This window comes from Eptatretus burgeri, chromosome 12, assembly GCF_056783735.1.
Source record: "Eptatretus burgeri isolate ZD-2024b chromosome 12, Ebu_testis_v1, whole genome shotgun sequence".
NCBI lineage: Eukaryota > Metazoa > Chordata > Myxini > Myxiniformes > Myxinidae > Eptatretus > Eptatretus burgeri.
The window spans coordinates 59,075,328-59,101,075 of record NC_140972.1 but is presented as its reverse complement, the minus strand read 5'-3'; the positions used below and the strand labels follow the sequence as shown (position 1 = coordinate 59,101,075).

General features: G+C 43.6%; 1 protein-coding gene across 10 annotated transcripts in view; it reads right to left on the bottom strand.

Moving 5' to 3' along the window:
• LOC147015704 (histone-lysine N-methyltransferase NSD2-like) overlaps positions 1–25,748 on the bottom strand; it is a 192,725-nt gene that overhangs the window by 23,411 nt on the left and 143,566 nt on the right. For 7 of the 10 annotated variants that reach the window (XM_085848117.1, XM_085848116.1, XM_085848122.1 and 4 more), the window contains exons 16-17: positions 24,249–24,386; positions 212–268 (exon numbers count right to left, since the gene is read on the bottom strand). The exons of 1 other annotated variant lie outside the window; for it this stretch is intronic. In XM_085848117.1, the coding sequence (XP_085704243.1) occupies positions 212–268; positions 24,249–24,386 (195 nt within the window). The remainder of the gene's footprint in view (positions 1–211; positions 269–24,248; positions 24,387–25,748) is intronic. 2 more of the 10 variants (XM_085848123.1, XM_085848124.1) reach the window with 2 other exon arrangements.

The window sequence follows — 25,748 nt, the reverse complement described above, 5'->3', positions numbered from 1 at the left end:
TCGGAATTGCATGTGTAGTTTCTGAGAAGAAAGCAAATACCTATTTTAGGGGGGCAACCCCCATAGACCCACTGGGCACGATTTTTTTAATGCCATGAACAAACTTTGGCACATACATGGTTATGAAGGTTGTGGTAAAATTTCATCAAAATTGTATGTGTAGTTTCAGAGAAGAAGTTGCAAGTATTTGTGGACGGACGGACAGACTCACCAGAACTACTGATGGGGCGCCATCCCATAAGCTCCCCGGAACTACGTTCCAGGTGAGCTAAAAACAGAAGGTAAAAGGATAGATTTAAAGCAGGGGTGGTGAATAATGGGGAAGATGTAATGAAAATACAGCAAGTGTGAATAGGAAATAGTTGAGGGAGGGCGGGGGGGGGGGACACAAAAAAGAACAAAGAACGGGAAGGCCCAAAACTATCCGAACCCGAGATGCAGGATCAACAAAAATACAATGAGCACGAAAAACAATTCGCATGAGTGAGCACTCCACACGAAGAACAAAGAACATAAAATATACTGTTGTACCTACGAATCCGGTACCATTACCAATCCGGTACCATTACAAATATCTCGACGGACCAAACCAACTGGATGTTTCCTGTTTTCAACTCCAACAAATCTTTAACGAAGTTACTTTCACCAATTTTAATTCCAAGGAAACACCAGTGATACAGAATTCAGGAGCAAGTCTGCCAATGACCCAAAGCACTCCAGCAGTTATTTCTGGATAGAAACCATTTCATGAATAAACTAGAACAGCACTCGGTAGAGCGCATACCTCCACCAGGCCGAACAGTTCAAGTTTTGTATCCCACCGATAGGCCGGATCTGGATCTGGATCTTAACCAAAATCGAATTGGCTTGTTCTTGTTACCTAACCAACTTATCCACTGAGTTTAGTCATAACTCTTTCACAATTTGTAGAGATATTGTGCTAAATATCGTTTTTGGCCCTATCACTCAATGGTGAAGAATCACTTCGAAAATTAAAAACATTCTCGTTTCCGGATTCGGATCTTCATCAAAATCAAATCAATTCGTCGTGGCCATACACCCAACCTGTCCACCACATTTCGTCTGAATCCGTCCACAACTTTTTGAGATATCGTGCTATCTATTAGTTTAGCCAGATCTCTCAATCGTGAAGAATCACTTTAAAAATTATCGGATCCGGATCCGGATTTGGATCTTCACCAAAATTGAATAAATTCTTCCTTGTCACGTACTCAATGTGTCCACCATGTTTCATCCGAATCTGTCCACAACTTTTTGAGATATCATGCAAAATATAATTTTTGGCCCGATCTCTCAATGGTGAAGAATCACATAAAAAAATTCTAGTGGTCGGATCCGGATCCGGATCATCACCAACATCTAAGCAGGTCGTCCTTGTCACACACCCGACCTGCCCTCCAAATTTCATCCGGATCCATCCACAACTTTTTGAGATACCCTGCACACAAACAAACAAATAGGCAAACAAACAGAGAGGGGTGAAAACATAACCTCCTTCACCTTCAGTGGCAGAGGTAATTAGTGTATGTGCGAATGTCATCCTGTGTGCACTGTATGTTAATATTTGCAAACGTACATTTTTATGTAGCTTAGGTCTCCCAAATGAGAATTAGGAATGTGTTCCATTTTTCTGAGTACCCTTACCTCCTGAAATCAAAGATGGTATCCAAGATGGCCAGCAACACAAAAAATTGATGTGTATTTGGCTCTAACGGACATATAATAACAAATTAGATTGATTTGGAATTAATACCAGGTGGGGTTGACTCAGCCTGTCATCCTTCTGAGGTCGGCAAAATGAATAGCAGCTTGCTGGTATCCTGCGTAGGAGCAGCGACTCATCCAGGATTGTGCCCAATAGCTCAGGAGACTGCTTAGGCCTAAGTCACATTTGCTCTATGGCGAGGATACGGCGGCAGTACGCCCTCTGAATTGACAGAAACGTTCGGCGGCCGCAGTTTCTGTGGTGGCCTCAGGGTGGCCTTACGCTATTTGGCTATCTTTTACAGGCCGTAGGGGTCGCCGTGGAATTATAACGCGGATTTATAACTTTTTTCATTTCTACGTTCGCCGTAGCAATTCGACAAGCCGAAAAAAAAAAACTGGTATAAAAAATAAAAAAATGAACTCACTCGTTACCGCCCGTCTGGCCGCACGTTCACCTAAGGGCCCTCCTGCGGTTGCCTTGCGGGCACCTTGAGGCTACCTTGCGTCTGCCTTGAAAATTCTATGGCCACCGCAGGGCCCCCTTAAGGTCACCGTGCGACATCAAATCAAAGACCATACGGCAACCCCACGTTTTCGTATATATATATATACATATACATATACATATACATATATATATATACATATACATATATATACATATACATATATATTTATATATATATATATACATATATATATATATATACATATACATATATATATATATATATATATATATATATATATATATATATATTTTGTTGCTGTTCTCAGAACCGCATGCATACAACAGGTAGGTGTCCCAAGACAGTTATTCCATTATTATACGTGTAGATAGTCCCCTTCCTTTTGTTTAGCGGGACAACAAGGGAGTGCATTGCGATGATATATTAGTTAGGGTTGCTTCAATCAATTCATCCCCACTCTTCTTCTTTTCTGATTATTCCTGAGGTAAATCAGCCACGCGCACCTTGGAGGCCAGCGCGTGCAGTGCCGCGGTGAGGGATCCGCTGCCCAGAGATTCTCGTTCCCGGGCGAGCCCTAAACCCGGCGTGTGCGGCAAGTGATGTGTGCTAGTTGGTGCTGGACTATTGACTGGAGCTTCCAATGGTCTGGGGAGAATTGCCGATTGCATTCAAAAGGCATGCAAGTAAATACCTCTTAAGAGGCTGCACGAATGGTGTTTGTCATGGCATGGGAAACACGGCCAGCACGATGCCCACGCTGCAGGAAACACGTACAGAGGCCAATAAAGCCGACTCCATGCCATGTTGGGCAGGATACGAGTGTGCGTGTAGAAGAGGATTGTTCTTTTTTTAACCTCAATACCCGACGCATGTTGATGTTCGCCCCGCGCACATTCTAGCAGAGTCGTGTGAACGCAAGCGCTAGCCACGTGCGTAATGGCGGAACCGTGCGCACTGTATGGAATGTGCTTGAAAGCAGACACGTACGCCGCTCGTGAAACGTGCATGGATTTATCCATGGCGATGTACCTTCGGTCCTCATTGGCAGCGGTGGATTCTCCATGGATGGTGAACGTCTTCTCGCCTTTGCGGCCAGCAAGGCTGCGATCGAGCCAGGGAATGTACAGTGCGGGCCACGTTGGTGCATGCGGAATGAACGCGTTGATTGGTGCTGGTTGGACGCCCGAGCTGGCATGTGGGACCCTCGACCGCTTGCCCGGGGGTTTTTGCAGGATGATTCGCGTGCCAATTTCGGTGTGGGCGATTCATGTCATCTAGTGGGGTCGGAGAGCAATATTCCCGCTGTTTGGGATGGCCTTGCTGGAAACGAAGTGAGGCGGTTTCCGGCCCAAGCTGGCGGACCATGTGAGGGGTCGGGGCCAATCGGAGCACCCGATTCGGTTGATGACGTTTGGATTTGGCGTGGCCCCTCCCCCCGAGCTGCGGGCCCTATAAAGGTCAGGGCAGTCCCTCTTGCCCGGACGGTCTGTGTTTCCTGCTTCTCGTCTTCGCCCACGCCTTGTCGACACCGCCATGACCCACCTCCTGCTCCTCGACTCCGCCCACACCACGTCGACCCCACCCGCCTACCTGATCCCGCCCACTGCTCCACACTCACCCTCTGGACTCCGCCCCTTCTCCACTCAAGCTCCTCCTTCACGAGCACAGTCTCCACACGTGCGGCTTGGGCCAGAGGCAACGTGCCCACTGTTGGGTACTGCATCCCGGAGCATCCCCCCCCCCCCTCCGAAACGTTTTAGTGGCACATCGTGCTACCGGTCGCACAGCTACCAAGATCATAGCTAGCCTCAACCCCCCCCTCCACCCCCACTCTCCCGGTTGCAAAACTCCCTCGTCATCAGGTTCTGCGTGTGTGTGTGTGTGTGTGTGTGTGTGTGTGTGTGTGTGTGTGTGTGTGTGTGTGTGTGTGTGTGTGTGTGTGTGTGTGCTGGTGCCTGTCTGCTTTCGTAAGACTGTAGAAGATTGTTATTGTTATTATTTCCACGTTAAGTCTGCTCTGTGTCCCCTTTTGTAAGTTGCCTGTTTATTGTTGCACCACGCGCTTCATTCTATCTCTGCACAACACACCCCAATAAATCTTCACTGTGCCACATATCTTTCCTCGCCTGCTTGTAAATAAAAATTATCATTAGGAATGTTCCCTTCTCATTTTTGGCTTTTCTTCCTTTGATCCAGAATGGTCCAAATCCAAGTTTAGCCGGGACTTTATCCCCAACAATCCGTTCCTTTTAGCTGGTATGTCCTTGGCAGTGTCGCTCGGTTGCATCCGATCCAGTCTGGTAGAGTGATCCGGTTCGGACAAGGCATACCGAGGGCGTGTTTCCCCGGTAATTATACCACGTGATTAATTAGGTAACCCGATTAACCCATAGACGGGAGGACCCTCGGTCACGCGGTTGAGTTATTGGCGTCCACAGTCGGTTAAGCGACCCGCCGCGTCAGAGTCTGGTGGGAATCGACATAGCTATCTGCCATGACCTTTCCTGGGAAAGTCACATTTCCAACCTCGCCTCAAAAGCCAGTTGCCGACTGGGAATCCTCCGTCGTGCAAAGTCCTTCCTCGGCCCTCTTGAGCTCCTGACCACTTACAAAGCTTTTGTCCGTAGCCTGATGGAGTACTGCTCTCCCCTCTGGGCTGGTGCTCATGCCTCCCACCTATCTCGGCTTCACGCTGTCGAAACCAGGGCATTTAAGATCATCGGCATCTCCCGCAATGAAGCTGAGTCTTTGGGCCTCTCACTCAATCACCGCAGGTTGGTCGGTGGTCTTTCTGTCTTCTACCGACTCCTCTCCAGCCTTGCCCCCCCTGCTCTCTCTGCGATTTGTCCCCACCACATTTCCACAGGGCGCTCAAGGTCCGCCAACAACCCCCTTCTGGTAAAACTACCAAAATCACGAATCACTGCCCATCTTCACTCTTTCATTCCTCTTTTTTCCCGCCTTTGGAATAAACTTCCTCACTCTATTCTTTCCCATTCTTCCCTCCAGGCTTTCAAAACAGCTGTTCACCACCACCTCTTATCTTCCCCCATCCAAATCCTCGATCTTTTCTACCCCTGATAATCCACCCAAGCCCACTTCCTTCAATTCCCCTGCTTTCCTTCCTGAAAGTCCCTGTAATGTCCATCTTCTATTCGCCATGTTCCCCGTCCCATCCCCATCCCTCTCCCTTCCACAGTTCACCTAATGTGTCTGTTCCCCACTGTTTTGTCCCTTCCACTCCCGCCCCTCTTGTCTCATGCCTCCTTGCTGTGAGTTGTGTGTTAGCTCTCATACGAGCCTCGACCAAGATATACAAAAAAAAAAAAAAAAAAAAAGCTTCCCCCACCTAGTGGTCTTCTCACCCGACCCCCCGCCCGCAACAATATATATACATGTCAATTAGAAGATAACATGTCATTAAAATATATCAATTAGAAGATAATATCTGGCAATGTTTAGTCTCAGAAGCTTTGACACCATCTTGAACTTAAGCATGTTAAGTTAATTTTTAAAATTGCAAACATTGATTTTTAAAATTCTGCACTTTGAATGGAACATAAAAATGTGTTTGCAAATTTTAACATGAAATGCAAATGGAAGCAATTAAATTTTTTTTGCCATAAGCATATACACTAGATGTTAAATTTTTGTATTAATGTAATCAACTAATCTCTCTTTCTGAAGAAAGTAGCACTTGGCGTTTTTATTTTCCAATGGAAATCACCCTGAACAAGGCATAAAGCCACTCCATGTAAGGGGTTTAGGGAAAGTTAGATAAAGACAAGGATAAAGCAAAACAAAATAAAAGAAAGAGAAAAACATCCAAGACACAGGAAGTAGCAGACGTCAGGTGAAATGTGATGGAACCTCAAAGATGTAAGAAGTAGGAATTGGCATTCCTCTTGAAGCTGGGTCGATCGTAGGATAATGGGATGCACATTACAGGTAGTGAATTCCAAAGTGAGACAGCATGAGGGATAAAACTATCTGCATAGCCTTTCGTTCTGCACTTTGGATCAGCTACAGTGCATGGATGTGCAGAGATGGCAAACTGAGTCTTGTGTCCATACACTCGTACAGGAGGAACCAAGTTGGAAAGTCCAGCAGAACATTTGCCATGAAAATATCTGAAGAGCAAAGTAAGAGTGGCAACTGACCTACGGTGAGAGAGCGGTTGAAGAGTTGAAACCATCTCCACACAAACCAGGTTAACTATGCGTTTGTGGAGCCCATCGAGTAAAGATAAGTGGCAGGTTGGTGCTCCAGCCCAAATGTGGCAACAGTACCATGAGTATATTGTCCTACATACAGGTACAAATCAACATCAGGAGGTAAATACCTCTGCGCTAGAGAAACACAACCAACTCGCTTGGAAGCACTCTTTGCAATACCAGAAAAGTATTTATCCTAACAGATGTTAGAGGAGATATCCAGACCAAGAAGCCGAAGCTCAGATAATTCTGTCAAGGTTGAAGACCCCATGTGCACAGAAGGGAAAGACCTGTTTCTGGAGCAAGACATGGACAACAATTTAGTTTTCTTTGCATTGAAGGTTACCAGTCAGTCATGCCCCCACTTCAACACATTCTCTCAATCATTGTCCGGTGAAATATCAACTTCGTTACGAGTAGTGTTGATTGAATCAGCAGATGTACAGTAAAGTGAGGAGTCATCAGCATACATGGCCAGCTGAGACGGAACATTTATCAGGAAGATCATTGATGTAAATAAGGAAGAGAGTGGGACCAAGGATCGAGCCCTGTAGAACACCAGAATATATGGAGCAAGTAGGAGAAGATTGACCCTCAAGTACCACCTTCAGTCCTTCATCTTGCGATTTGTCAGGAAAGCCGAAATGATGAATTCATCACACCAAATACACCATATGACTGAAGCTTGTGGAGTAGATCCTTGTGTCACATTTTATCAGTCTGTTCTGTTGTGTTCTACCACTTTTATCTTCCTCTTGCGTATGGCAGCTTGGTAGCTATCATTTTGTTGGAACGCAACTATGCCGCTGATGCTGTGCCCCTATAACAGAATACTGGAACTCAATTCACCGACCTCGGAAGGATGACAGGCTGAGTCAACCCCACCTGGTGTTAATTCAGCAGAAAACACCAGGCGTTTTCCTCTTTTATGAACCTTGACTTTGTGTTGAGAATTTTTTTTACAAAGCACTTGCAACTGACCCTTGCAATTTTATCGACTTCACCATCAATCTCATTCAGACATTCAAGTAGCCGAACGCATCGAACTTTGCACATATACTTTCCTCACCTATTTGTAAACTAATCAAGTGGAATTGATGCTTTATACAACAAATATGTCTCAACCAATGAGAAAGAAACACCCCTCAAATCCAAAAGCCCAGTGTTACAAATCACAAGATCAAGTCAAGTGTGATAGGATCATCACAAAATATCACAAGTGATGAGATGGAATTACATTTGATCGGATGGTTGAGCCATAGAATAACAAAAGCAATCCCATAACGAATGGGGAAAAAAGACAACAACATCAACAACAATCCCATCGCCCACCAAAAACAAAAGACTACTTTTGACTGGGCCGAAATGAATACAAGTCGTAAGTAAATTTCAATGCAGAATCGTAAGTCTGTCAATTAATGCCTTGTGAGATTTCCTGCCAGAAGCTAAGCACTGATCAAGACTTATGAGAATTGCTACAAATGTTAAAAATAGGACCACTGGACCTGCAGCTTCTCTGGGTCCTGGTATAATGTTGTAACCCAAATTTGGTAGTATTCTGACTGGTGGGTCTGGAGAGAAGGTTTTGTTTTGAAGGAACTTACACGATTTTCCCAAACAATTTCAAAGTTCACCATTTTGACACACTTCCAGTCATGTGATCGGCATGACCTCCGAAATTTAACATCCTGACCCTGGACTAATGTTACAACCCAAATTTGGTAGCATTCTAACTGGTGGGTCTGGAGAATAATATTTTTGAAGAAATTTACCAGCCATTTTGACCTACTTAAAGTCACGTGACCTGAATGAGCTTTGCAATCCCTGGTACTAGTCAGGAGAGGAACACTGCTGCCAAATTTCAGCCGGATCGGCCCAGCGGTTTGGCCGGAGAAGTCGAAACAGGAGATGGATAGACAGAGCGTGACGACAACACCTTATCTGGAATTTAAATTCCAGATATGCCAAAAACCAGGGACGGTGCTGAAGATAGGAGGTAGTGAAACCATACATATAATGTTGCTATACAGGTAGGGTACTGGCATCACAAGGCATGCTATTTCAAAGCATAGGTCAAAAGGCCTGCTCTTTCCTATGTGGGATCTGCATCATAAACATGAGCTTTGAATGATGCAAGGTTTATGTTCTTCTTCTTCTTCTTGTGGAGGGCAGCTCGGCTGCCGGGTAGCTATCATTTGGTTGAGGCACGGCTGTGCAGCTGATGCTGTGCCCCTCCACCAATACACTGGTACTCATTTCACTAACTTTGGAAGGATGACAGGCTGAGTAAACCCCACCTGGTGTTGAGTGAGTGGCCAACGGGACTCGAACTCAGGACCCAAAGATCCCAAGCCAGCCACCCTAACCACTAAGCCAACAGCAGGCTGAGCTTTATGTTGAGCATCCCACAGGACAAGACAGCTCCAAGGCAACCAAGCTATCAATAAACTCTATCAGCCAGTCACTTTTGGGATGAAATCCATCTTTCACTATTTGTTTAGCCTTCATGCTAAAAGTTAAACGCAAATCACAAAGACAATAAAACATGTTGGGAAATGCAGGTTTAAAACAAATTTTGTGCCTTTTATGTGATCTAACAGTAGAAGCAAGCAAGCTTCTCCTGACCTTTGGGGATCAATCAATCTCTCTTGGTAAGTTCCAACATTTCAGCAAAAATACTTTCATTAAAGCTTGAGGACATTTTACTGTCAACAACTTTGGGCAAAAGCTGTTTCCCACTCTAAACTTATCTAGTCATTTGAATAATGCAATACACAACCAAATGCGTGCATCAATGCCAAATGAATGAATAAATCCCGCTCAGGACATGAAGTGATGTGATAATGAACAAAGAAACATCATTATGCAGAGTTTATCTGCCATGGCAACCAAGTGCATGAGGTTTTAAATGTGCAAAGTCATCAAAAACTGGCAGAACTGCGACAACAATTGCATCAACGAACAAATCCTTATTTGCATACCCCTATTTATACAGGTTGTCAAAATTATTAACTTTTCGTTGCATTGATGTAATGGTGACACTGACCAAATAAAGCATGTGCATGGCAACTTCATTATGAGCATTAGATCGTGCCAAAAATAAAACAAAATAAAACTAGAACTGCCACTTTATAACTGCTTGCTTGCAGTGATGACCGGGTACCCAGAAGTCCACCTTTGATACAACATGAGACTTGTATGACAGTTGCAAAGTTGTGCTTCGATAGGATCAGTGGTTCCAGAGAAAACATTATTTAATAGTGATACAAATACAGCCCTGCTTCAAGACAGCGCGGGACTGACGAGTTACGAACCGAGTAACACAGTGTTCAATCTATTTATCACGTATTCAGTTAGCCCTTTTTCCTGGGGACATTGTTGGTATCAATTGAATTGCTATTCCTGTACCCCTAAATGCATTCAGGTGCAGCGAAATGAGCCTTCTGAAAAAAAATAAAAATCTAAAAGTTCTCAGATTCAAATAATTAAATAATTCTGGCTGCCAAACCGTGTGACCGATCAGGTTAAAATTTTAAACCTACGTTTCACATCTCGGCTAGATTATAATTGTGAAGTTTCGCATGTATTGAAGCAGCGGTTACAGAGTAAACATTAATTAATATTTATCCTTCAATCCAACATGGCTGCCAAACCATGTGACCCATCAATTAGAAATTCACAAACATATTCAGGGGTTTCCTTATTTTTTGGAGTTGGAGGCTACCATTAAAAAGTAGCAGGTTACCATCACCGCGAGCGAAGCGAGCGCAGTTGTATGGCCGGGGTCCAGGGCCCTAGGCGGGCCCTGGAAGCCGGAGGATCCTAGATGGCTGGAGATGCATTCTAGCATGATTTCTGACATGAAATAGTTCTCATATTATCATGCTGTTGGGGTGGAAAACTCCACAAAAACAGGTGGTTAGGCCTATACTGGATGTTGCATTAACATACTGACTGACTGGTTGATTGAAATTCAGCTATACTGTATAGTTAGTTCAAGCAGCTTTTAAACAGGGTTCATTAATTTAAGGCCATGGTTTAGGGTGCACCAAGGTGTCTGGAAGATGGAGTATTTAAGCACTTTAAAAGAGAGGCATTTTAGCAACATTTGGGCCATACCTTAGTTCTTAATAGGGAGATGATACTGCACATGGTGGAGTACAGTGAGAAATCTGAAGTAAGTGTGTTACATAATAATAGTGTCGATGAACTAGCATTCATTAAGGAAACCATATTCCATTTCACTTCTGTGAGTGTTCAGGGTTTGCTGTATGAATGCTGTGAGCACGAAGGATTAGATTATTATAATAATGTTGGGTAAAATGTGCAAACCAAACTATTAACACTGCAAATTCTGTATACATCAGGATCTAAAGTTTGATTGAAGTAATAGACTTATAGTGATATTATTTAATTCCAGTAATCAAGGAAGTGTGATATTTTTGATATCTATACAAAACATTCTCGGAGTTGTACTCATCTTGCATTTCTGCTGTCAAACCAATGACAAACTCGTATACCGGTAAACAATATTTCAATCAATCTTTAGTATTAAAATAAAGTCGTTTGGGAATCTGAGTCACTATATATGATTTATAGAAAGAAAAATCAATTCATAAATGAGATTTCACATTCAAAAAGTTTATTAGATATTTTTGTGCTGCAAACATTCTATATCCTCAACTTTCAAAACAATGTTGTCCAAATTTCTGGTTCAAAGTAGCCATCAATTCACAGTCTATTTTTAGTCCATGGGCCCAGGCCAGAAATTCCACTTGTCGGTACCATCTAAGGAAACCAATCCTAGTTATGATTTTTGAATTGGTGTATATATATATATATATATATATATATATATATATATATATATATATATATATATATATATATATATATATATATATATATGTATATATATATATATATATATATATATATACAGTGGGGAGAACAAGTATTTGATACACTGCCGATTTTGCAGGTTTCTCCACTTACAAAGCACGTAGAGGTCTGTAATTTTTATCATAGGTCCACTTCAACTGTGAAAGACGGAATCTAAAACAAAAATCCTGAAAATCACATTGTATGATTTTAAAATAATTAATTTGCATTTTATTGCATGAAATAAGTATTTGATCACCAACCAACCAGTTTGAATTCCGGCTCTCACAGACCTGTTAGTTTTGTCTTGAAGAGGCCCTCCCATTCTCCACTCATTACCTGTATTAACTGCACCTGTTTGAACTTATCTGCATAAAAGACAGCTGTCCACACTCAATCAATCAGACTCCAACCTCTCCACAATGGGCAAGACCAGAGAGCTGTCTAAGGACATCAGGGACAAAATTGTAGACTTTCAGAAGGCTGGGATGGGCTACAGGACAATAGGCAAGCAGCTTGGTGAGAAGGCAACTGTTGGCGCAATTATTAGAAAATGGAAGAAGTTCAAGATAGCAGTCAATCTCCCTCGGTCTGGGGCTCCATGCAAGATCTCACCTCGTGGAGCCTCAATGATCATGAGAAAGGTGAGGGATCAGCCCAGAACTACACGGCAGGACCTGGTCAATGACCTGAAGAGAGCTGGGACCACAGTATCAAAGAAAACCACAAGTAACACACTACGCCGTCATGGATTAAAATCCTGCAGCGCCCGCAAGGTCCCTCTGCTCAAGCCAGTGCATGTCCAGGCCCGTCTGAAGTTTGCCAATGACCATCTGGATGATCCAGAGGAGGAATGGGAGAAGGTCATGTGGTCTGATGAGACCAAAATAGAGCTTTTTGGTTTAAACTCCACTCGCCATGTTTGGAGGAAGAAGAAGGATGAGTACAACCCCAAGAACACTATCCCAACCGTGAAGCATGGATGTGGAAACATCATTCTTTGGGGATGCTTTTCTGCAAAGGGGACAGGACGACTGCACCGTATTGAGGGAAGGATGGTTAGGGCCATGTATCGCGAGATCTTGGCCAACAACCTCCTTCCCTCAACAAGAGCATTGAAGATGGGGTGTGGCTGGGTCTTCCAGCATGACAACGACCCGAAACACACAGCCAGGGCAACTAAGGAGTGGCTTCGTAAGAAGCATCTCAAGGTCCTGGAGTGGCCAAGCCAGTCTCCAGACCTGAACCAAAAAGAAAATCTTTGGAGGGAGCTGAAAGTCTGTGTTGCCCAGCGACAGCCCCGAAACCTGAAGGATCTGGAGAAGATCTGTATGGAGGAGTGGGCCAAAATCCCTGCTGCAGTCTGTGCAAACCTGGTTAAGAAGTACAGGAAATGTCTGATCTCTGTAATTGCAAACAAAGGTTTCTGTACCAAATATTAAGTTCTGTTTTTCTGATGTATCAAATACTTATTTCACACAATAAAATACAAATAAATTATTTAAAAATCATACAATGTGATTTTCAGGATTTTTGTTTTAGATTCCGTCTTTCACAGTTGAAGTGTAACTTTGATAAAAATTACAGACCTCTACGTGCTTTGTAAGTGGGAAAACCCGCAAAATCGGCAGTGTATCAAATACTTGTTCTCCCCACTGTATATATAGATCATATTTTGATGTGATAACCATTGCAGACTGGCAGCTTATTGGTAGTTATCATCTCTGGAATGTACCCACCCTCCCCATAATGAAAGCGAAAAGGCAAACTCAGAAACATTCACTAATGATGCAAGTGCTGTTTCCACATGGGGCTAGAATGAACTGCAAACCACAAATACATGTCTGAAATGCTTTATTTATACCATCCGAATAATCCTTTCTGTCATTCCTGAAGGCAGAATTTGTTTTATGGCAGAAAGGGGCGAACAATAGGGCCTATCAAAATGTTGTTGATTCGTGATTTTCAGTGCATTTTAATTTATTATATTGTCATACAAGTTCCCTGGGTGGTGCTACTGAACCGCAGTAGCCGACAACATGCACATGCTGTATGAGGAAAACATTTATGAACATTTCACAAGTTTTTATCACAGTTAAAGGAATTGCCCTTCCCCTATCCTAGTTCCAACAAGCATCCAAAATGTGAAATTTACGGATAATCCAAATTTCACCACGCTACTGTGGCATGTTTATGTACTATGTTTTACTCATGCATATTTGTAGCCATGAATGTCCTTGTGATTGTGCCAAAACATTCACACCATGGATCAGTAGTCTAGTCTTCATCACTGTTATCAGCATCAGAGTCCTCGAGGTCTACAACCTCTTCCTCGACATCAGCGGGCTGGTTGCTGCAGGTTCGCAACTTGCACATGTCAGTGCACTCCAGGCTATTGGCAAGGCACGTGCAGTCTGGGAGTTAGCACGACCGTCCACACTTGCAGGAAAGCAGTTGCAACACTGCATCCGGTGCTGGAGAACCCTGCATCCACTCGATGGCCAGCTTCCCGTCATCATCAGTGGTCCATCCACAACCCTTGGGACTTGGAACATAGGGTTGGCATTGCAGACAGCGCCTCCAAATAGCATCCTGGTAGTTTGCATGGAGGACGTGCATGAAGAGGCAGTCTTCACATGGTGGAAGCTGACTGGACTCTATCTCTCCCCGTCTGGCACAGAAGAGTTGATGTCGGAGTTCATTGACTTTCGTGGTGTTGGTAGATGGCACATACACGTGCAGTCCAACCAGGGCATCACAGACACTGTCTCCCATCGATCTAGCAAGCTTGTCAATGTCTAGGAACCGTGTACGGGTTTGCGTACCACACTTCTGATACACGGGGCATGGGATGTCCTTATTGAAGGCAAGACACAGCACGAGGACATCTGTATCTTCAGCAGTGATCACCACAGCCTTGTACCCAGCCTTTGCTGCATGCAGAGCATGCAGAAGCATTCGAGTGTCTGCTTCCTCCTGCGTGGACTTCAGCTCTGCCACTTCCTCCCAGTGGTTGTTGTTTTTTTTTTTTTTGATTTTTTCCCCCAAAACGTCAATATCTCAGAATGGTAAAATGGTAAAAATGCAAAATACATACACTAAGTTGCTCTTCTGGAATGGTTATCACATATTGAAATAATAATATAGTCCCTACCAATAACTTAGTAGCCCTAAAGTTTGGTTTCCTCAGATGGTACTGATATATGCCTGGGCCCATGGACTATTTCAGTTGCAAACATATCCAACATCTTTATGATATTATTCTAGCAGGAATGAACAAATGACATTATATGTAATTGAATAATCAATGATTGAAAGTTAGTAAACTTAAAATGTGCTGTATACTTGTGAATGAAAAATTGTGAATTGATAAATTTCCCATGCTATCATTTTTAATGTGGCCCACACTCCACTCACTAAATGTAATGAAAATTGCTTGGATGTTATGTAGTGGAGTAACTGAAAATAGTCCAAATGCTTTCATCACTGTGAGAAACTGCTTTTCAAAAGGACCTACCATTAGCCAGAAGTTGAGGGCCACCTCAAACAATGACAACACCTAAACTTCACAACTCTCTAAATATCTGATGAACTATTTAAGCATAGGGAAGTATTATAAAGGGAAGTATCTCATAATAAAGGTTTCTTATAATTATAATTTAAGTATTAGATTTGTAAATTTTCTTTCATTCATTTTAGGCATATTTTCCCTCTTCGATTTCATTTTACTTTGTTAAATATTGTTTATTATTATTTTATTGTGTTTTGTTTTGATTTAATAAACAGCTCAAACTAATAACTTGACGAGTTTATTGTTTGAAAACGAATGATAAACATGTATTTAACTTCACTCGTTTTCTGATAATTTCTTTATTTGATGTCAGCAAGCTTCAATCAGTCAACCAATCAAACAGTCACAATCCCAATTTTGTTAAACTTCCACCTTACATTATCCGCCAATATCGTGTTGTTATACTGTCAAGAAAAGCTCACAAGTCTATGGTACATGCATGTACCTATGGTACCAGTATTCAGTTGGCCAGTTCACAGCTGCTCATACTTAGCCTTCACTTCAATGAATAAACAGCGATTTTCAGTGCAAATAACCACGAATAATAACATGTACAAAAGCTGCTTTAAGCTTATAGGCTAATTTTTAATAGGCTAATTTAACAGACTGCTCTCATTTCGACCTCGCCTTCATTCCTTGCCTAAAAAATCCAACTATTACAGCGCTTCTTCTCTCCATGCTCTGAATTTGGTTCCGGTTCCGGTTTTGGAGCGGTGAGAGGTCTCCTTCGGGGCTCCCTGCTGACGTTCTCAAAGTTAAGTTTCCGGTTGTTATTTGTCCCGTTTTAACTGTTTAATTTTCTCACCTACATGTTACTGTGTGTTCCTAGTTTGGTTTTGTTTCAAAAATCATGCTATTTTGTGAGTATTTTTGGCGACGTTCTTACCTGGTGTTTGAGGCCCAGGCCTAGGCTTGAGGCATACCGGTTCCACTCGGTGTTCGATCGTTTTTTTTTTGTTTTTGTTTGTTTTTTCTCCCCATTACCTTCAATTTCTATCCTCCCCATTACCTTCAATTTTCATCCTCCCCACTTTCCAAACATCCCTCATTCTCCCAACTAATCTCTTTCTTATCTCAAAAAAAAAAAAAAAAAAAAAAAATATATATATATATATATATATATATATATATATATATATATATATATATATATATATATAGATATATATATATATACCCAACAACAACAACAACAACACGCTCACCTTCTCCCGATTCTGCTTTTTCTTCTTCCTCTTAACTTCCTCCTCGTCTTCTTCCTCGATTTTTTTTTTGACACTTCCATGACCTAATCTGTTGAGCTCTCTCATACATTAATATTAACAACAAAAACGATCTTATAATGCTTCATCTTCCTCTCTCACACATGTGGTACTCTTTACTGTTTCACAATGCACTACTCTTCTGCTATTTTAACAGACTGCTCTCATTTCTACCTCTCCTTCATTCCTTGCCTAAAAAATCTAACTATTACAGCGCTTCTTCTCTCCATGCTCTGAATTCGCCTTCATTGCATCCATCAAGAATTGTGTTAAATCGCATCTCTGACCTAAAACTTTTAAAAACCACAGTTTGCCATGGATGCTCGCTTTCCATCAACCATTCTTTTTTTCCAACTTCAGTGCCAACTCACCCCCTCACCCCTCACTCTCACTCTCAAAGCAACCATCCCACTCTTCTCCCTCCAATCCTCCCTCCCACCTCTCTCAAAAATTCCCCCCTCACCTTTCTCCCACCTTTCATCCCCCTCACTCTTCCTTCTCTAAGTTGCCCCCCTCTCATCCACCAACCTGCCTCCCTCCACTGCCCTCTCACCTCCATCTCTTCACTCCATCTCCTCAAATCCTCAACTGCCTTCTTCCTTGTCTCTTGTTCCCCCTCTCCCCCAGCACCACAGAGCCTTTTCTCCTCCTCATTCGGCCCCTCCCCTCGCTATTCTGCAATACCCCACACTCTTTCTGCAACCCTCCTTACCTCCCCCCCTCGTCCCTTGTCCTACCCTCCCCTCCCCTCCACCTCCTGCACCCAAAGCCTCCTCCCCTACCTCTTCATTAAAAGTGTGGACCTCAAATATCCGGGGCCTTCGCTCAAACCTTTCAGATCTTTCCATACAGGTTGCCACTGACAAACCAGACATTATCTGCCTAACAGAAACTTTCCTCTCCCAAGATGTCTCTGACTCCCAAGTATCTCTCCCTGGTTACTCCCTCTTACGGTATGACAGACCTGAGCCTCATCCTGGTGGAGGTGTTGCTCTCTTCATCAAAGACTCAATTCCTCACTCTCCATGCACTGCTCTCACTCCCCCACACCCCCAGGAATACCTCTGGCTTCGGCTTCCCCTCCACTCCCACCTCATGTTTATATGTGTACTGTACCGTCCACCGAACAGTGATGACTCCATCTACACCTCACTATCCGAAAACATAGACCATCTTCTATCTTCTCATCCAAACTTTCTCTTCCTCTTATGTGGTGACTTCAATTGTCATCACGCCAGTTGGCTAGGTGTGGGTACCTCTCTCACCTGCCATGGCACCTCAGCAAAAGCTTTCTGCGACTCATTGGGACTGACTCAATCGGTCAACTTCCCGACCCGGATCTCAACCAATGGTACTCCATCTCTTCTGGATCTGATTTTGACAAATTTCCCTAACAATATCTGCTGCTCTTCCTTCGCTCCAATTGGTTCTTCTGACCACGTCCTTGTTAAAGTGGACATCTCTCTGGCTGTTATCAGAGAACCACCTCACCGCCGTCGAGTCTGGCATTTCACTCAAGCCGACTGGCAGGGTCTCCGAGCAGCCATCAAACTTACAGACTGGTCTCCTATCACTACTTTCTCAAACATCAACTCATCCTGGGAATTCTTTCAAAGAAACTTGCTCTCCCTCATGCACAGATTTATCCCCTCTCGTGTTCAGTTGTCTTACCCTTCCTCCCGCCCTTGGTTTACTGAAGCTTGTGGCGAGGCAGTTGTCCTGAAACAACTCGTCTTTGCCTCATGGAAAGCAAACCCAACTGAGGGCAATCTCAGTTCTTTCCACAAAGCTCGGAACAAGTGTGTATCTACCGTCAGGAGAACCAGAAAACAACATCTTTCTCATCTCAAGTCTGAACTCTCAAACCTCTCTCCCTCCTCAAAATCCTGGTGGCGTTTAATCAAATCTGTTTCTGGTGTATGTTCCCCCTCCATCCCTCCCTTACCTCAAATGGCCGCACTGCTGATTCCACACGTGATAAAGCTGAATGTCTAAACTCGGTGTTTGCAGCTAAATCTTGTGTCCTAAACCCATCACTATCTCCACCCACTTTACGCAGTCGCACCCAACTGTCCCTGGACTCTGTATCCTTTTCTCCTGACAAGGTGGAGAGCTTGCTTTCAAACCTCGAGTCAGATTCTGCAACCGGTCCAGACGGCATCAGCCCACGTGTCCTCAAAGCCTGCTCTTCTGCTCTTGCTCACCCTCTCTCTGTTCTATTCACCCTCTCATTTGCCCAAGGTCATCTGCCATCTGCTTGGAAATCTGCTAACATCACTGCCCTGCATAAAAAAGGTGCAAAAACAGATCCCTGTAACTACAGACCAATCAGCCTTCTCCCAATCATCAGCAAGGTGATGGAATCCATCATCGCTTCAGACATGAAATCCTTCCTCTTCTCCAATGGCTTGATTTCCAATCATCAATTTGGTTTCAGACCAGGTCACTCTACCCTGGATATGCTGCTTCTGCTCTCCCATCAATGGATGGAGGTCCTCAATGCCAGACAGGAAATCCGAGCCGTATCCCTGGACATATCACATGCTTTTGACACAGTCTGGCACCCTGCCCTACTCACCAAACTCTCTTCCCATGGTATTCAAGGCCATCTCCACTCATGGCTCGCAGACTTCCTCTCCTGTCGCAGTCAACGTGTGGCCCTAAATGGAGTTCTTTCATCCCCTCTTCCTGTGCAGGCTGGACTTCCTCAAGGTAGCGTTCTGGGCCCTGTTCTTTTTCTGGTTTTCATCAATGATCTCTCGGACTCTCTGGAAAATCCTCTATTTCTCTTTGCCGACGACTCCACCTTCTGCCGTACCATCTGTCATCCCTCAGACCGGCAAGCAGCAGCTTCTTCGCTCACTGCAGATCTGGATAAAATCACAAACTGGTCCAACACGTGGAACATGTCTTTCAATCCAGACAAATATCACACTCTCACTATGTCTCTTCGAAAGGACCGTTTAGAAAACCCCCCATCCACTTTCTCAACAATCCTCTGGAAGAAGTCTTTTCTTTCAAGCTTCTGGTCTCACTATCTGCCATGACCTTTCCTGGGAAAGTCTCATTTCCAACCTCGCCTCAAAAGCCAGTCGCCGACTGGGAATCCTCCGTCGTGCAAAGTCCTTCCTCGGCCCTCATGAGCTCCTGACCACTCACAAAGCTTTTGTCCGTAGCCTGATGGAGTACTGCTCTCCCCTCTGGGCTGGTGCTCCTGCCTCCCACCTTTCTCGGCTTCACGCTGTCGAAACCAGGGCATTTAAGATCATCGGTATCTCCCGCAATGAAGCTGAGTCTTTGGGCCTCTCACTCAATCACCGCAGGTTGGTCGGTGGTCTTTCTGTCTTCTACCGACTCCTCTCCTGCCTTGCCCCCCTGCTCTCTCTGCGATTTGTCCCCACCACATTTCCACAGGGCGCTCAAGGTCCGCCAACAACCCCCTTCTGGTAAAACTACCAAAATCACGAATCACTGCTCATCTTCACTCTTTCATTCCTCTTTTTTCCCGCCTTTGGAATAAACTTCCTCACTCTATTCTTTTCCATTCTTCCCTCTAGGCTTTCAAAACAGCTGTTCACCACCACCTCTTATCTTCCCCCATCCAAATCCTTGATCTTTTCTACCCCCGATAATCCACCCAAGCCCACTTCCTTCAATTCTCCTGCTTTCCTTCCTGAAAGTCCCTGTAATGTCCATCTTCTCTTCGCCATGTTCCCCATCCCATCCCTCTCCCTTCCACAGTTCACCTAATGTGTCTGTTCCCCACTGTTTTGTCCCTTCCACTCCCACCCCTCTTGTCTCATGCCTCCTTGCTGTGAGTTGTGTGTTTGCTCTCATACGAGCCTCGACCAAGGTATACAAAAAAAAAAAAAATTCCTTATAAATTAAAAAGGCACAACGGGTGACCGTGTATTTTGGAGCCGCATCACTTGACAAAAGCTCAAAATGGACGAGGTGAAACATGTTTCGTGAAACAACAACAACAACGTCGCACTCGCGAGAGTGCAAGTTTAGACCCATTACTGATGGCCAGAAGCTTACCTCCCATGTCTTTGGACTTCTTCGAAAATCCAAAGTCAAACAGGGATTTTCGTTTCGATGCCATCGTTTCGGCACTGAAACTGCGAGGCCTTCAAAGTTTATTTTCTTGAGGTCATTGCTGTATGGTATCAGGGTATCAGACCAACAGTCCAAAACGAGGCTAAAGCAGAGAACTCTCTATTGCAGGAGGCGTGTTTTAGCTGCTTGTGTTATTTTTAGGTCAGTGTTGTGCGAGACCTGGCGAGAGTACCAACAGTAGAAGTAAGCCCGCTTTTATTGAAATACTAATGTGTTTTCGTCTCGGATTTCAAAATGGGGTGGAGAGATTTCGTGGTGACAAAAAAATAAAAAAAATCGAAAAATCGGCGCTGAAGTAGGCTGCGACCTTTGACATTTTTTCTCCGAGTAGACGGCTGCGGGTCGCCAGTAACCGGCTTCTCAGGAAACCCCTGTATTTTCCCCACTCGTGTGCAATATGCTTGTGAAGTTTCCTCTTGATCTGACCATGCGTTCTGGAGAAGAAGATGTTTGAAGGTTTTAGGGTAAATTCAATATGTCCGCCAAACCATGTGACCTATCAATTAGAAATTAACAAACTTGTGAAAGGATGTCTTGGGGAAAGTGTGTGTAAAGTTTCGCCTCAATCTGTTCAGCCGTTCTGGAGAAGATGTTTTTAATTTTTTTTTCAAAACAAGATGGCTGCCAAACCAAGTCACCTATGACGTCATAATAATATTTTTCTACGGCGATTTGTCGTATGGATGATGCTCAAGAAACTTCAGATTTTTCCCATGCAGCGTTCTACTTGACGAATTTTCACCGGCATACCGCTTCACCGATGACGTCACGGAAAAAATTCACCCGTGTTCCCCATGGGGAGCTTATTAAAATGTATGAAGCAAAAAAAATTTCCATTGCACGGTTTCAGATATACAGAGGTCCAAAGTTTATCGGTTTTTTCAAGATGGCGCCCGTACCACGTGACCTATGACATCATAATTATCAAATAGGGATATGCTATCAAAAAGATACATACTATGGTGAAAATTGTGTGTCGATCAGACTTACCGTTCCTGAGAAAATGATTTTTAAAGCGAAAGAACCCGCAAATTGTCGGCGGAAAAAGAAAAATAATAAACAGAAGAAAAACAATAGGTTACCCAGTCCATTAGACTGGGTACCCTAACTTGAGTAATTCGACTGCGCGCAGTCGACGGGTATGCCTCTGCTCTCCCGCACAAACACTTGAATATTGACATATTTGACCCTTGACCTTTATCATATCTGGCCCAAAATCTACTCAGTTAATTGCCTTGTCTAACTTTACCTTTGTACCAAGTTTGATGAAATTCTGTCCAATATTTGAGTTAGGGCGTAAACAGTAAAATTTCAGAGTTTGACCCTGACCCTTGACCTTTATCACATCTGGCCCAAAATCTAATCACTTAATTTCCCTGTCTTACTTTACCTTTTTACCAAGTTTGATGAAATTCTACAATTTGCTTCTTGAGTTATCGTGGAAACGCAAATCTGGACGGACAACTTGGAAACATAATGCTGGAGGCACCGTTGGTGCATGGCATAAAAATTCAATGGACTTCATAGCACCACCGTGTGGAAGCCAGTATTACAAATAATTATAAAACAGGCAAATTCTAGGCATCGAGGTGAATTGTCCCGGCCCCAATTCCGAGGAGGGGGGCGCATTCTCCCGGACGCAATTCCAGGGGGAGGGAGGGGACGCTCTCGGCCGCAATTCCAGGGGGAGAGGGGGGGACTGTCCCAGATGCAATTCCATGGGGAGGGGGCGACTTCCGGACGCTATTCCGGGGGGCGACTGTCCCGGACGCAATTCCGGAGAAGGTGACTGCCCCGGACGCAATTCCGGGGGGACGGGGACTGCCCGGATGCAATTCCATGGGAGGGCGACTCGCCCAGACGCAATTCTGGGGGGGGGGGGCGACTGTCCCAGACGCAATTCCAGGGGAGGTGACTGTCCCAGATGCAATTCCGGGGGGGGGGGGACTGCCTCGTACGCAATTCCAGGGGCAGTGCCCAGTCTGTAGCCTTGAGGAAATTACCCTTCTTACGGAAGGGTTCTTCGCTCGTAAATCTAATTAAAGAAATAGATTTTTGGCTTACTTTGAAGTACCCCAAATCCTAGGCTCTGCCAACATCTTTTCCATCTCCAGTGAGGTTTAAAAATAGTGGGAAGGGAGATGTGATTCTTACAGAGCCAATGCACATGCAGTGTCTCCAGAAAGTCAACACCCCCCCTTTTTCAAAGTTTTCACCTTTTGTTTTCTTTTAGCCTGGAATTAAATTGCATTTAATCAGACTTTTTCTACCTTTATTTACACATTCGAACCCACAACTTCCAAGTGAAAAACAAATTCTACAAATTTCAGAAAATTAAAAATACAAAACCAGAATATCTTGGTTGGATAAGTGTCCACTCCCCTGATAATAGCAATTGTAAATTAGCTCAGGTGTAACCAATCACCTTCAAAATTACACACCAAGTTAATTGGCCCCCACCTGTGTTAAATTGGAGTGATTCTGATTACTTCAGAATGAAATCAGCTGTTCCTGTGGGTTTCCTCTGCGGGGTAGTGCATTTCACAGCAAAGACTCAACCATGAGCATCGAGGAGCTTTCAAAAGGGCTCCGGGATAAAGTTGTGGAAAGGCACAGATAAGGAGATGGGTATAAAAAATATTTCAAAGGCCTTGAATGTCCCTTGGAACACAGCCAAGACAACCGTAAAGAAGTGGAAGGCGTATGGTACCACAACACTCTGCCTAGATCAGGCCGTCCCTTCAAACTGGATAACCAAGCAAGGAGGAAACTGATTAGAGAGGACACCAAGAGGCCAATGGCAACTTTGAAAGAGTGACATGTCTTTATGGCAAAGACTGGTCACTGTGTGCATGTGACAACAATATCCCAAACACTTCACAAGTCTGACCTGTACGGTAGGGTGGCAAGAAGGAAGCCATTACTCAAATAAGCCCGCCTTGAGTCCCATTTGAGGTATGCAAAAAACCACTCTGGAGATTCTGAAGCCATGTGGCAAAAGGTTTTGTGGTCTGACGAAACAAAGATGGAACATTTTGGCCAAAATGCAAAACATTACGTTTGGTGCAAACCCAACACAGCACAGCACCCAAACAACACCATACCCACTGTGCAGCATAGTGGTGGCAGAATCATGTTATAGGGATGTTTCTCATCAGCAAGGACTGAGGAAATTCTCAGGATAGAAGGGAAAATGGATGGAGTGAAATACAGAAAAATCTGAGGAAAACCTGCTGTCCTCTGCAACAAAGCTGAAAATGGGACGGAAGTTCACCTTTCAGCATGACAACCACCCGAAGCACACAGCAATGCTAAACTGAAGTGGCTAAGGAACAAAAAGATGAATGTCCTTGAGTGGCCCAGTCAGAGCCCTGACCTAAATCCAATCAAAAAATCTGTGGCATGAGTTGAAGATTGCTATTCATTAACGCTCCTCATGCAACCTGAATGAGCTTGAACAGTTTTGTCCAGAAGAATGGGTAAATATTGCCAATCAAGGTGTGCAAAGTTGGCAGAGACCTATCCCAATAGACTCACAGCTGTAATTGCTGTCAAAGGTGCTTCCACCAAGTATTCACTCAGGGGGGTGGACACTTATCCAAGCAAGATATTCTAGTGTTGTATTTTTAATTAATTTTCTGAAATTTGTGGAATTTGTTTTTCATTTGAAAGCTGTGGCTTACAACGGTGTGTAAACAAAGGTGGAAAAAGTCTGATTTAATGCAATTTAATTCCAGGCTATGAGGCAACAAAAGGTGAAAATTTTGAAAGAGGGTGTAGACTTTATATAGGCACTGTATACATGCAGAAAATTGGGGAAGAGGTCGTCAAAAAATGAGTGAGAGAAGAGGTGGGAGGGGGAGGTTAAATTTTTTTGCCATTTAATATACATGGCCTCCTTAGAAGTAGGCAGGAAAACACAAGGAGAAATACAAAGATGTATGGGTGAGTAAAAAAAGTAAAAAATAAAAAAAAAATGAGAAAGGTTAACTGTGAGGTTTACCTTTCCCACCGGCCTTTGCTGCTGCCGCGGGGACTACAGGAATCATGGGTAACTTGCACGCCACGTGGGCGTGTTTGCTTTCGTTCATAAGGTAGTGACCACTGAATGCAAAGAGTGCCCGAGTCTGCAGCAGACAGCCTAGACAGGCATGGACAAAAAAAGAGAGAAAGACAGGGATAGGTGGCTCAGTTACCCATGATTTCTGGAGCTGGCATCAACAGTTTCAAAACAAAAGGTACAAACTGAAGCAAAAAGACAAAAACGATGGACCTATGACTCAAATCATTGGGAAGGCTGGAAGGGTGAGGGTGGTCATGAGGGACAGGCAGGAGATAAAAGATGAAACACAGAAATCACATGACACAGCACAGCGAATTACCCTCTTGTTGCACTCAAGAAATTCACTTATAAAAAAAGGAAGTTTGGAAACTAACTTTGTTAAAAAAAAAATACATGTGTATAAATAAAGGGTGACAAAAAAAAAAAAAAACATTGCAGGGAAGGAATATGGCACAGCACAGAAACGTTGGAGATTGCTTGTATCACTGCACAGAGGACAAATGGATCAAGTCCTATCCGATTGATAGCATACTCTACATGCCAAGGCAATGCATTTCTTGTGGTAGTGCCAAAAAGATCGTTTGTAGTTGTGTGCCATCATTTCAGCAGCAAAGAAGAGGAAATAATAATTCAAATTGGAGGTGAAAACAATGGGCAATTTTATGATGGAAGGGAGTTCGTGTGATTAAATAAAATATTTTTTCAAACGTTGGGTGTGCAAAAGGCCAAATTGCTTTTCTTAGTATTAGGTGCAGAAGTGCACTTAACGCTGCAAAGTGCAAAGGGAAACCACCCATGATAATCCTCGCCATCAGACTGCTTTGGCAACACCCCACACAGTCTTTCAGGCAGAACACTAAAGACAGATACTACAAAGAAATGGAAATGAAAAAAAAGGGGCTGAGAGGGAAGGGAGGACCGCAAGAGAATAAAAGCAGACACCAAAACAATGGAAAAATGCACAAACACAACTTCTGCAAACCAGTATGAGGCCTCCACTCGTCTTCAGCCGAAACAAAAATAATAGAACACTTTCATGTGAAATCTGCACAATCTTAAACAACCTGGAGGCTAACTTCAACAGGGCAACATTAACAGGTATTATGCTTCATTTAACGTGTATAAGTTTTTTTTTAACAAAGATAATTTCATTTATTACTTGGAGCAGCACCAATGGCCACAAATGTGAAACACAGGTGTACCAGCATTGCTTTGTCCTATTTTCTTCTAACTTTCACCGATTTAAAAGTCAATTCCAGCAGCAAACTCAAAGAGTGCAATCAAATGCTGATGATCAGGCAGTGTACGGTACGGTACGATCATCAAATAAATTTTAAAGGTGTTTTGATGCGAGTGAAAAGTTGAAGAAACATTGGCTGCGGTGAACCAGTTGAAATGGGGTAAAGCTCCAGGAATCTGTGGCATCCATGCTGAACTTCT